The sequence below is a fragment of the Nelumbo nucifera genome, chromosome 3 (genome assembly GCF_055504915.1).
Source record: "Nelumbo nucifera cultivar China Antique chromosome 3, China Antique-T2T, whole genome shotgun sequence".
NCBI classification, from domain to species: domain Eukaryota; kingdom Viridiplantae; phylum Streptophyta; class Magnoliopsida; order Proteales; family Nelumbonaceae; genus Nelumbo; species Nelumbo nucifera.
Genome location: NC_142651.1, coordinates 22,815,772 through 22,828,585, shown reverse-complemented (window position 1 = coordinate 22,828,585; position 12,814 = coordinate 22,815,772). Strand labels below are relative to the sequence as shown.

Genomic DNA, 12,814 nt, shown 5'->3' with positions numbered 1-12,814 from the left:
ATTAGTGATAGAAGTGAAGGAGAGGATAGAACATATATTAAGCTAATTAAGGAGAGAAGTTGGGTTGTTATAGAAAGTAAGAGACGTGAATTGTGGGGGAGACAGAGAACCCAATGGGAAGGGAGAGGAATGAAGAGGGAGGGTGCTGAGATGGCAAATTGGGAGTGGTGGGAAGGGGGAGAGGAGAGAGAGAATCAAAGAGAATGCAGGGTTGGATAATGGAGCAAGGAGAAGCAATGTGGCATGGGCCATCTAAATATATATATATATATATATATATATATACAGAGAGAGAGAGAGAGAGAGAGAGAGAGAGAGAGAGAGAGATTGTGTTTGTGCTTTTTTATTATTTTTTTTGTCAACTGAGGATAAAAAAACATTAAATTAATAATTGAATGTCTGTACATAAAGACTAGACCTGTTCATGGGCCGGGCCGGGCTTTGACTCTTTATTAACAGAAAAATGTTAGGCCCGACCCTGATAAAAAGCCCGAAGCCCGAGCCTGAGCCCGAAGCCCGACCTAATAAAAGAAATTCGAATTTTTTCCTATTCAAATGGACATTTTTCTATTTTAATTTAGATGTTTTTTTCCCCTATTTAAATGAACAATGGGCCTACAAGTGAATCAACAACATTCTCAAATAAAAAAATTTATTCAAATGGACATCACATAGGGTTTTTACTTAGGTTTAACTATAGGTCGGGCCGGGTCGGGCTATTTTGGCAAAGCCCAAGCCCGGCTCGAATTTTATGCGGGCCGGGCTTTTTGGCCTGAGGTTAAGCCCGCGGGCCAAAAAGCCTGTTCAAGCCCGTCTGGGGGTCAGGCCGGGCCGGGCCGGCCCGTCGGGCCACCCGGCCCATGAACAGGTCTAATGAAGATCGAATTGGGAACTTTTGGTAGTGTGCAAGAATCTAAAAAGTAAATGAAAAGCTATTGTTTTATCATGAATGGATTCATTTAAACAACTAAAATAAAAGACTATTGATTGTCACCTTGACCTTAAACAAGATTATTAGTTTTTTGGGGGTAAAGTAAAATGAATGGATTCCATGTCTGCCTTAGATCACCATCGTCAAGACTCAAGAATGAAGAATCAGAGACGGGATGGGCTCTGCACAAAGCGAGCCCCACAGCCCATCCCCACCGCGATTTGGGAATATCTTCCCATGACAAGCATGCATGGGGGATGGGCTGTGGGGCGTTTTGTGGGGAGCCCATGAAGAATCAGCATATCCTGTTATTTCCACTATGATATGGAAAAGATATGATATCTGAAAAACTTCTTACCAATCAACTGAAATCATAAACGTGGTAGCCAATCAGGTGTTATTTATCAAAATTCATAGGTGGGTTTTGATTGGTCAAAACTTTTCCCATATCATATTTTTTCTGCATCATAGATTTTCCCTTATTATTAAATATAAAGTTTTGCTTTTATGGTTTAAATTTGGAACATCAAATGTTGGATAAAGATCTGCAAAGCTTATGCAAATTTCTTTAATGTTGGATGGTCAAAGAATAGTATGATCTAACGAATAGCTCTTTTGTCATTGTCAAAAAAAAAATAAATAAATAACGGATAAAATTGTAATTCAAATAACTATAAATTAGCAGAGGAGGCCTTGCGTTGCAGGGGTTCACTCATAAACTATCAAGCTCGAGCTCGATTCGAATTAGAGACTTGAGTTTGAGCTCAAGCTCGACTCGAGTCAAAGGCTCGGAAGTTCGAGCTCAGTTACTTTTGATTGTAGGTCTCTCAAGCAACCAAGGTTCTGAGCCGAGGTCTCTCTCAATTTCCGAGGTGCCAAACCGAGGTCTCCCTCAGTTGCTGAAGTGTCGAGTTGGGGTTTCCCTAGCAGGCGAGGTGTCGAGCTAAGGTCTTCCTTAGTTGACAAGGTGTTGGGTTGAGGTCTCCCTCAGTTGTCGAAGTGTTGAGCTGAGATCTCCCTCAGTTACTGAGGTGCCAAGCCGAGGTCTCCCTCAGTGGTCGAAGTGTCATCTAGCTCGAGCTCGATTTGAATTAGAGACATGAGCTTGAGCTCAGAAGTTTGAGCTTGGCTCAGCTCGAACTTGACTAACTTTGGTTGCAGGTCCCCTAGCAGTCGAGATGCCAACTTAAGGTCTCCTCAATTGGAGAGAGAGTGACATTCTTGCAATTTATAAGGAGAAAGAGAGAGATGGCTAGGAATGGCAACAGGGTAGGTTTAGGGTGGGGCATTTACTCCCTGTCGGGTATGGGGAATCCCTGAATTTTCCCCGCTCCAAGGCAACTACTTAAAAATTATCTATTTTATGGACAATTTAAACATAGGATATAGAAATTTGGGGGTATTTTAGGAATTGAATTATAATATTTTAGGGGTAATTCAAAAATAGAATTATAGGATCCTAAGATTTTAAGAATTTAGGGAAAAACTTAGAGATATTTTAAATATCAATATTGAACCTAGAGATATTTACTAATTTAGCTTTGGGTTTAGGGCGGGTTCGGGGAATTATATACAAAACTTGTCCCTGCCTCGTCCCCGATTTGGAGAAAAAATATTTTTCCCGTCCCCACTCTGTCTCTATTTAGGGTTGGGGAAAACCTGCCCCATTCAGGGTGGGGCGGGGCCCAGTTTTACGGGGGAAATTGCCATCCTTAGAGATGGTAGGAGAGAGAGATGGCATTCTTGAAATTGTAAAAAAGAAAGAGAGTTGGTAGGAGAGAAAGTGGCATTCTTGTAATTTGAAAAAAAAAGCAAGAGAGAGAGAGAGAGTTGGTAGGAGAGAATGGCATTCTTGTAATTTGAAAGAAAAAAAGCAAAAGAGAGAGAATTGGTAGAGAGTGGCATTCTTGCCTTGTCCCTATTTAGGGTTGGGGAAAACCTGCCCCGTTCGGGGTGGGGTGGGGCCCCGATTTTACAGGGAAATTGCCATCCCTAGAGATGGCAGGAGAGAGCGATGGCATTCTTGTAATTTGTAAGAAAAAGTGAGAGAGTTGGTTGGAGAGAGAGTGGCATGCTTGCAATTTGAAAGAAAAAAAAGCAAGAGAGTTGGTAGGAGAGAGTGGCATTCTTGTAATTTGAAAGAAAAAAAGCAAAAGAGAGAATTGATAGAGTGGAATTCTTGTAATTTCTATGAAAAAAGGCAAAAAATACTGTTAGATTCCATTTCTCTCATCCTCAAGCCATTACATACACATTTCAGCTTAATATATTTATTAGCGGAGGGGGCCCTGCGTTGTAGGGGCTCGCTCATAAACTATCAGGCTTGAGCTCGATTCGAATTAGAGACTTGAGCTCGAGTCAAAAGCTCGAAAGTTCGAGCTCGACTACCTTTGATTGCAGGTCTCTCAAGCAGCTGAGGTGCCGAGCCAAGGTCTCCCTCAAATTTCGAGGTGCCAAATCAAGGTCTCCCTCAGTTGCTGATGTGTCAAGCTGAGGTTTCCCGGTGTCGAGCTAAGGTCTCCCTTAGTTGATAAGGTGTCAAGTTGAGGTCTCCCTTAGTTGTGGAGGTGCTGAGTCGAGATCTCCCTTAGTGACCGAGGTGCCGAACTGAGGTCTCCCTCAGTGGTTGAGGTGTCATCTAGCTCGAGCTCGATTCGAATTAGAGACTTGAGCTTGAGCTCAAAAGTTCGAGCTCAGCTTGGATCGAACTCGACTATCATTGATTGCAGGTCCCCTAGCAGTCAAGATGTCGAGTTGAGGTTCCCCTCAATTGGAGAGAGAGAGTGGCATTCTTGTAATTTATAAGGGGAGAGAGAGATAGAGATGGCATTCTTGTAATTTGCAAGAAAAAGAGAGTTAGTAGGAGAGAGTAGCATTATTGTAATTTGAAAGAAAAAAGCAAAAAAGAGAGAATTGATAGGAGAGAGTGGCATTCTTATAATTTTAAAAAAAAAATACAAAAAATACTGTTAGATTCCATTTCCCTCATCCTCAGACCTTCTTAAATACACATTTCAGCTTAATATATTTATATAGAAATTGTTTATTGCAATGCGCCTTACGGTTACAGTCTATTAGCCATTTCTTTATTAATTTTTTTTGAAACATGAAATTCAGGAAAGGTAAGGCTATACAAGGGAGGGCTGTGACCTTATGGTCCCTTATCAGGGGTAAAATTATTCCCATATGGGGCAACCGGTTTTTGCAACGTTTGCTGGTATACTAGTTAAGAGAATCTGTTTTAGTATTAAAACTAAACCATAATACAAGGGCTATGAGAATGTGTACAGTAAAAGTTTTATTGGCCAACACACTTTTCTTTTTTATAGATAAACACACCCTTAATTAAGTTTACTAGTTTCAATCCCCGAGACAGAACTCTCTCTGGTGAGGATTTTGGTATGGGTTTGACTATGATACCCGAAAAACTTGTAATTGGTCTGTCATTCCGGTATCATGTCTTTCTATATTGGGGGAGCAGATTTTTCCTTTTGATAATCCAACACGTAGAAAAGGCATTAGTCAACTTGTCTCTTATCTTGGTGGTCTTTTTTTTGTTTTCGTTTTTTGGAGAACCCACATTTTTTAAGGGTCAATGATGCTCAGCTCCGGGGCCCGATGCAGTTGAAATTCTTCAAAACATACATTTATTTTATTTCCAAGAAAAACAAATATTATTATACAGGAGAAAATCAAAGAGAGGCTATTTTTTGTAAAAATTGTAGGGTAGCATTGTTGGAGTTGGAGATGCATTTTGATATGAAAGCGGTGGAAAACAAAACCTTTTTAGGGCCTTCCACCTTATTTTTTTCTCTGATGTCAGTAAACTCAGTTCTCGGCCTTTGAGTTAGGATCTCGCATTATAAATAAATTTTAATTAGCCATGCCATTGCCCAAGGCCGAACCAGAATCACCCAGGTATCACCGTATCAGAAGACTCTTAGGCTGTATTTGGTTTTATAGGCGTTTAATGAAAAAATACTATTAAATCAGTGTCACATAGGCATTGACATTTATTGCACAAAATAAAACAACTGTTTGATTTTACCATTTATTAGATAAATAGTAAAAATTGAAATGTTTTGATTTTTGTGCACGGGGACATTTGAAGAATCATTAAATTCCTATTTATGCTGATGTGACACACTTTAATGAGTATTAATGTGAGGTGAAGAGTAAAAAACGTTTAAAGTAAAGTCCAATCAAACAACAAAAACAAAAAAAGTTTAAAGTAAAAAAGTACAAATAAACAACTTATCCATAAATGCGCATGAAACCAAACACATACTTTGAAAGCGATTAGACATCACCTTAGTAGTTAATACCTTACCAACCTTTTTTCTACATACAGTTACAATATTGGAAAATTGGTTCTTGCAAGTGCATTAATGCCGAAAAATACAAAAGCATTGCTCGTTTTTAAGGTCCAGTAGAAACTTAATAACGAAAACAACTCATGAATTGATAATAACTCATCATCATCTAAGCCTTGTCCCAACTATCTGAATCCTGTTTTGCCATTTTGTTCCATTCAGTGTCACTCATATCCAATGTCAAAAAATATGAATCAATTAGTAATAACTAAAAAACTTATTTTTTTCCTACGGCAAAGAAAATAAGTAAATAGGGAACTTCCTTTTATTAATAAAGTGGGAATGTTAACTCAGAAACTTCTTTTAAGAGCCCGTGAGATTGCTCCAATGGTGGAAGGTGTGGTTCGACAACATCCTCCAATGAGTTTGGCTCCTGAATCACGCCATCTTGTTGCAAATAGTTCAAATTTGTTGTCGTCAAAGCACTTCGAAGGCTGTCAATCCAATTCACAATATGTAAATAATTTACTAATGAATATACCAATACATTTAAATCACAGCGAGTGGAAAAATCAGATTAATTAACTAATTAAGCTCTTGAAATTGCTCTTAGTATTTTTTATAGGTATTAGTATTTCGGTATTTCCCCCACCAACCCCACCTTGCTCTGTTGGTGGACTGTGGATATGAGAAAATTTTCAACTCGTAGTGAGCCTCTAAGAAAGATAACAAGAGAATAATTTTACTTCTAGGTGTTGCATGCATTCCAGTGATTAGTCAGCTTAATTCACAAAGTGATATTAGGTGGTTCATTCTTTCACTCACCAGCCATCTCTTAGCTCTTCCATCCCATACCTCCCCACTATTGGGATAAACAACTATGGCCTTTTCAGTTAACTGGGAAAGAGAGAAAATTGCAGTTCAATGCCGTGATCATGTAACAATGTTAGATAAACAATGCATAATAGGAAAAGAGTGAGTAGTTTTTGTCTGTTTGGTGCTTACCTGCTTAAACCTGCAGATGAGGCTTTCTATGAAATGGGGTGGTGCACAATTTATTCCCACAGCATTCACTTTCTTACTCTTGTTTATTATACCAAGGCACTCCTCAAAGTTCTCTCCCGAGGGAGCATTCTCACCATCTACAGAGCTGAAGCAGATCCAAGATGGAATTTGGATATTTTCTTCATCCAGCAGCTCAGCACATGCCTGTGTGCAGATTTTCATATAAATAACAAATGGAAGAACTTTGAAGATAATTATGCTTTTCTGGAAACACTTATCAGAAAAAAAAAATCATGCTTTTCTGGAAAGGGTTGTGGTGCATCCTCCTTTGGTGGAAAGCAGAAAGTGTTCTTTAGGCTTAGTTTGGAAGGAGTACAAATACAAGTATGTACAGTGCAAATTCATACAAAATAATACAAAATATAAGGTTTTGCACTCTACATATTTGTATTTGTACTGTACTCCTTCCAAACTGAGCCTTAAGGGTTAAAAACTGGTCAGAATTTTTCATTTATGAGATTGATAGAACGTATTATATTTTGTGCCAAGGATCATAGGCCAATGTATAATGGCTTTTGTATTGGAATATTCCATCTCAGTTTTTATAGAGGCTACAACCTTGTAGTAGCAGAGATATAACACATTTTATCAATCTCATATCAGAAGAGCTGATCAAATGGTTCTGTTCTGAGGACAGCCTCTGCTATCGACCTGAGGATCCTGCACAGCATATGGAAAACAATTTTTTGAAATGAAAAATCGTGACAACATTGACCCATATATGAACAACTATTCAAGGAAGTGATATTTTAAAAACAATTTACCAATTAGTCCAGGAGAACTACTTTTCCGCGTTATAAGCATAGAATCATATGCCAATACACAAGGTTAGACTGTCATCATTATCATCCTAGTGCAACTAATGAATCATGTCACTCCATTCCAATCTATCTAGGGCTATCTTTATGGTAACAAGCATATAACTTTAATTTAATGAGCTGGCATCTTGAATTTAGCACTGAGAAAAATCAATTATGATCATCCATGAAAAGAAATTTAACCCATGGTGAAATACACCGGTATACACAGACCATCTAATAAAGAAGGATAAGGTACATAACAATGGAGATGCCTTGTTAAAAAAATGGAACATTTGTTAACAAGGACCAAGGATGAGATAACCATTTAGCTACTATTAAAGAAAAATATACAACAATAAGCAATTTATACAAATGTTTCTCCAGAGTACCTGAATCGATACCTCTGAGTAGAACTCTGTTAAAATAAAGCACTGCTACAACATTGAAAGCAATATTCTAAAACATGGAAGCATGAGGCATAGCACTAGGATCTTCTAATGTGTTTAAGCCTTATGAAATATCGTTGTTTGAAGAAAAAAAAACATACGAGTTAAAATGACAGGGAGTGTAGAATTATGTGAAAAAAAGAACAACAATTTTATTTATAGTATGGTTAAATTACTCATCATATAAACAAGAAATTGAAAATAGTAAGGGCTTTCCTACAAATCCTTCTAGAAAATTAGAAAGTTCTTAATATAAATCAAGACCTCAATGAGTGTTGGAACATCCTGAATATTTATAAATAAAAAAGCACCTGGAAATCTTCAATTGTTCTTAATCATTCTTGTGATGAGAACCCTATAGATGTTCTTGGCACAAGGCATCTCAAAGTGTGATGCATGTACTTTTAGGCATGAACCTCAATGTTGAGCCTCAGGGTGTTTTCCTTAAGCCTCAACTCAAGGAGATCCTAGGCAAAAGTGTTACACACATTTTAAAACATTGGCCAGAAATTCTTATTGCTTAGAGTATAGTGTCTGATCTCAACATTGAGTTTAGTATACAAATACCCCAATTATCATTCAACAGTTTCATTCAATTTAAACAACCCAAACTTAATGTTTCCTTTTAAGTTTGATAAACTCAAGTGTAACCAAACACCCATTAAAATTAAATCCCCTATATAGGTCTAAAAAGGAAAATAACCAATTGGCTATACAAGTAGGACAGAGGAACAAATTCAGAATCATATAAACTCAATCCAATATCAAGCAACAAAAAGCTGCCCATTTTTATCCACTAGAGTTCAATTAGGTAGACGGTAGACTAAACAAAGACAAACAAAGAGATCAACAAATTCACAGGAAGAGGACCGGAATGAGAGGGAACGATAATCCAAGGAATGGGGGTTAAAGATGGATTATGAATTATCAAGTATTGACAAGCAGACTGTATCTTCTCTAGTATTTTTTCAGCAATAGGAACAATTGTTTTGGGAGACTTCAATACCACCACAATACTTGTAGTTTAGCTACATTAAATTATTTTGTATCCCTATAGCTACAAATCTTTCATGATCATATGTGACTTTCGAAGAAGAATAAGCTATGGCTTATTATCTGAAAATTGCATTAAGAATAAGAGTGTTGAATGATGGAGCCTGGTATTGTATTACTGACTAAATGTAGGAATTCAAAAAAAAAAAAAAAAACAGTTTTCTTGGATTGAGAACTCTGTCATAACTATTTAATATGCACAGTAAGCATTTTTAAACTTTCCATTTCTGGCACTATTAGCAGGTGGATGAGAAAGAGGAACAGAAAATGGTGATGTCATTTATTACTTCTATCAATTACCAATTCTATCTGTTGTTGAGCATTAGTTTACAATAAAAATAAGCAGAGAATGTAGCAAACTTATCATTTGTTCATAGATTTAATTCTTTCACTAGAGTTTGTTAAAAGGGCTTTCTCCAAGTCTCCATACCATTTTGTACTTGTATCCAAATTGAGATAAGAAAAATTGTTAATCATCAGCGAAATAAATGCCAAGCATATCCATAAATGAGGAAGTTCTCCCAGTACACAAACTAAGGTTATACACATGGCATTATAATAAAATGGTGGAAGTAAGGAAAAATAACATTAACATTTTCTCAGCTACTATGGAAGAATTAATAATATCATAATATAAGTCTAATAAATGATATGCTTTAAGGATGGTTGACAACTCAATCAAGTCATCCCCCTAATAAGAGTGCATAAGATGAAAAGAGATTATGAAACTCAGGACACTGGCATCTGTAATGACAAAAGAGGGGCAGGTTTTGGCTAACGTTCTTAGTTCATGAAGTAAGATAATGCCAAACTGTTCTACTAAAACTATTCAACCATCTATTGTCAAAATACTGAGAAATATACAAAACAAATTTGTGCAAAGAACACACCTGTGCTTCAATTTTATTTGGTATGGTTTCAAACGCCAACAAATCTGGACCTGCCTCAACAAGGACTTGTAATCTCCGCCTGTGGAAATCCTTCAACTTATCCAAGGTAACATCTGGCCCATAACGCCCACTGGATGCACAATGAATAGACAAAACCAAGAAACCTAGATGAATTTCCAATTGATCACATGTGATAAAACTGGAAGCAAATTGGAGAGGTTGTTTTAATTATATAACTGTGACTGAAAAATAAAATAGAAGAAAACATTAGCTATGACAATGAGATGCTTAGTCTAGAAGATTTCAGGCACCTGTATTCTGAACCATCAGCAAGATAGGCACCATAGCTACCAATAGACGCTGCCACTAATGCCCTATTATAACTATGTCCAGGAATACTCTGCACTTCATCCCAAAACTTGTCACGGGCTTCTACAGCCAATTTGACACTCTTCTGGAGTAAAGCCTCTCCTTCTTCAATCGACAGTCCTCTAGATAGAAATCCTGGGATTGTTGCCTGGATACCCGGAACAAAAATAACTAGTTACTGATAATATAAACCTACAATTAAATGCAGTATACAGAGGATATGCCAGAGAATGCTAGTATATGTAGAAAAGATTAAAAGAAGAAAAAAAAGAAGAATAACAGAAAGATAACAGGTAATGCCCCCTCAAAACAATTCATAGAATTGTATGATAACTTGAGATTCGTCAGGGTAGAGGCCCAAACCTGATACGATGAAGTTACTAGTATATCTGCACCAGCCTCGAGATATTCCAGGTGAACCTGCACAATGACAGAGCTTCTTCAGATCCGTCCATTTTCATTATTAGGTATAGTGCCGCTCTATTATGCCATTAAAAACAGAGAAAGATGGGTTAAGTTCTAAAGATTTGTTCACGCGTAGATTGAGAGAAGAATAACAAGGGAACATAAAGAAGAGAGAGAAAGAGTGTACCCGTTTGACGAGTTCAGGGTCTTTGATCAAGCAAAGGGCGCTCCAAAGAGGGTCATTTATAGAGGCACCGTGCTTTTCAAGCTGCGTCGCAAATCCTCCGTCGACAATGGCGCATCCTCCTGCCCTCTCTATCAGATCCTCTAACGACGTTGTGGTCGCCCCTGCTCCCGTAACCGTTCCCAGACCCATCTCTGTGTGTCTGACTATCTGGGTAGTGGATAATAAACGAATGGACGCGTAATGGCGCCGGAGACAGGAGTTGTCAGTCGTAGAAAACTTCTCCGCCAAAAGATGTGAAGTTGGGTTGGGCTGTGATGTATCTTGTATGGAAGAAGCGTGAAGCAAGACAAAATGACAGAGCCTCGGGTTAGAATATTGACATATTTCCCAACCCCGAGCCACGTTTATATATATAGACTAGAGAGAGAGAGAGAGAGAGAGAGAGAGAGGGAGGGAGATTGTTTCAAGGAATTCAAAGGGTTTTGAAGAAATTCCATAGTTTGAGTTTGACAAATACAAATAGGGAAACTCGTCTTCTGATCCTGGTCCTGCTGCATGAAGATTGGCGGTGGCGGGGACAATTTCAGTTTGGCACTGGTAGTGGTAGGTGGGTCTCGTCGCCTCTTAGACCTAAATCGATCAGGGCCCAGGAAATGGTCTGCTATGGCCGGGACACCTATGACCTATAGTTGGCTAAGCTAGCCTAGCTAGCTGGCCTTAGTAAGCAAAAGTCAAACCTCCATAGACTGGTTCTCACTGCTCCGTCTAATCTAGGACTAGGAGTAGGATTACTTGCAGGCTGAGGCTGCACCGGGTTCTTACTTCTAAGCTGTGGGACTGGGAGTTGTTTGTTAAATTATTTTATTTGATGGTGCAACCTGTAAGCTAAAGCTGGCTGTAATTGGCCTGCTGCTCTCACTAAAATTCCATTTCATCCAAACGACGATAAATCATAAATCTGAATCGACGTGTTAACACCCTTTCAACACGGCAATCCAGCTCCAGCTGCGGTACTGCACATTAACACGCTTTTGTTAGCAGCAAATTCTAAGTACTCGCCGAAAAGATCCCCCCCATTATATAATATAAAAATTAAATAAAAAGGTTGCCTTTTCCTCGTAAACGGAGTTAGAATTAGTGCAGCCCCAACCTCAATGGCAAGCTCAAGAAGCACCAATTCTTGAAGAGGAGCAGAGATGAGAAATGAGCCAGTAATCATCCAATTGAGCCTGTTGGGTACTCCAATTATATTCAATTAGCATCCCGTAATAACTAACAGCAAAACCTAGTTCACATTTGAGTCATTTCAACTAGAATGATTGGACTTTTACCTCGTTGGAAATAAAACGTCAATTTGACATTTCAATAACCAGCAAAAAAAACTATAACCATCAACTATCAGTCCCCCACTGGCATTTTTAAGAAATGCTTGATTCAACTATTGACAGCTTCAAATTAAATCAACTCAAAATAGTTTAGGTAGAAATAGCAGTAATATCAAACACACTAACACACAGTTGTGTTTAATTCTGTCGAGAGTCCCATGATGCCATGAACCCTTTATAGCCCGCTTTATTTCCTTTTGGCTGTATTTGGTTGCAGTGCAATTTTATCTGCACTAGTACAAATTTATAAAAGTGCAAATGAAAAAAAATGTAAATTCTCGTTTAATTTTATTTTGGGTTTTACTTTATTCTGTTTTATGTCTTAATACTAAAATTTAAAATAAAAATAGGTCAGAATTTACACTTAAATCATTTGCACTGCCACAGTTTGGCATTAATGCAAATTTATTTACATTCCAACCAAACACAGCCTTATGGACGTGGGTTTGAACGAATAATCCTTAGAAAAGCTGGACTAATTAAGCCCCATGCATGTTTAGACCTCACACCTACACAAACAACCGTGATCCCGTTTAAACAATATGGAATAGTAGCTACGGGCCGGGCCCCTTTGTCACTTGTGGGGTAGTGCCAATATGAAGCTTAGAATATCCCGTTCAAACACCGAACCGCATCTCCACCTTGTTGTGTACTACTGTAACAGGAAATACAGATGAGCTGTGCCCATCTTTACTTTGAATGAGTTGGTCTTCTCAATAAAAAAAAATAAAGGAGAAGAGAGATGTATAAGACAGAGCGGAGTTGGTGAAAGTTGACGACTTTGGATTTTGATGGTCAATCTAGTTACCTTACCTACCCAAACATTCCATCTTTGGACTAGAACCGATGTAGATGTAAACCAAATTTTCTTGTTTGTGCTTGATTTGTTGGAATTGGATGATTTCACAGGCTTTAGAATCATCTTGATTAACATCTCATGGAAACCTAAAGCCAAGAAAGATCCTGAGCA

At 38.0% G+C, this 12,814-nt stretch overlaps 1 protein-coding gene across 2 annotated transcripts; it reads right to left on the bottom strand.

Moving 5' to 3' along the window:
• Positions 1–5,390: 5,390 nt before the first annotated feature.
• LOC104601878 (homocysteine S-methyltransferase 1-like) lies at positions 5,391–11,312 on the bottom strand. Of its 2 annotated transcripts, XM_010265383.3 has the most exons (7): positions 10,460–11,294; positions 10,231–10,287; positions 9,810–10,015; positions 9,499–9,628; positions 6,250–6,453; positions 6,070–6,141; positions 5,391–5,738 (listed from the first exon to the last, which is right to left on the bottom strand). In XM_010265383.3, the coding sequence occupies exons 1-7, from the start codon at positions 10,646–10,648 to the stop codon at positions 5,595–5,597; spliced, it is 1,002 nt and encodes a 333-aa protein (XP_010263685.1). In that variant the 5' UTR covers positions 10,649–11,294; the 3' UTR covers positions 5,391–5,594. The 2 variants fall into 2 exon arrangements, with proteins under 2 accessions (XP_010263685.1, XP_010263693.1); XM_010265391.3 differs by lacking the exon at positions 6,070–6,141 and having other exon boundaries at positions 10,460–11,312.
• Between the last annotated feature and the right edge of the window lie 1,502 nt (positions 11,313–12,814).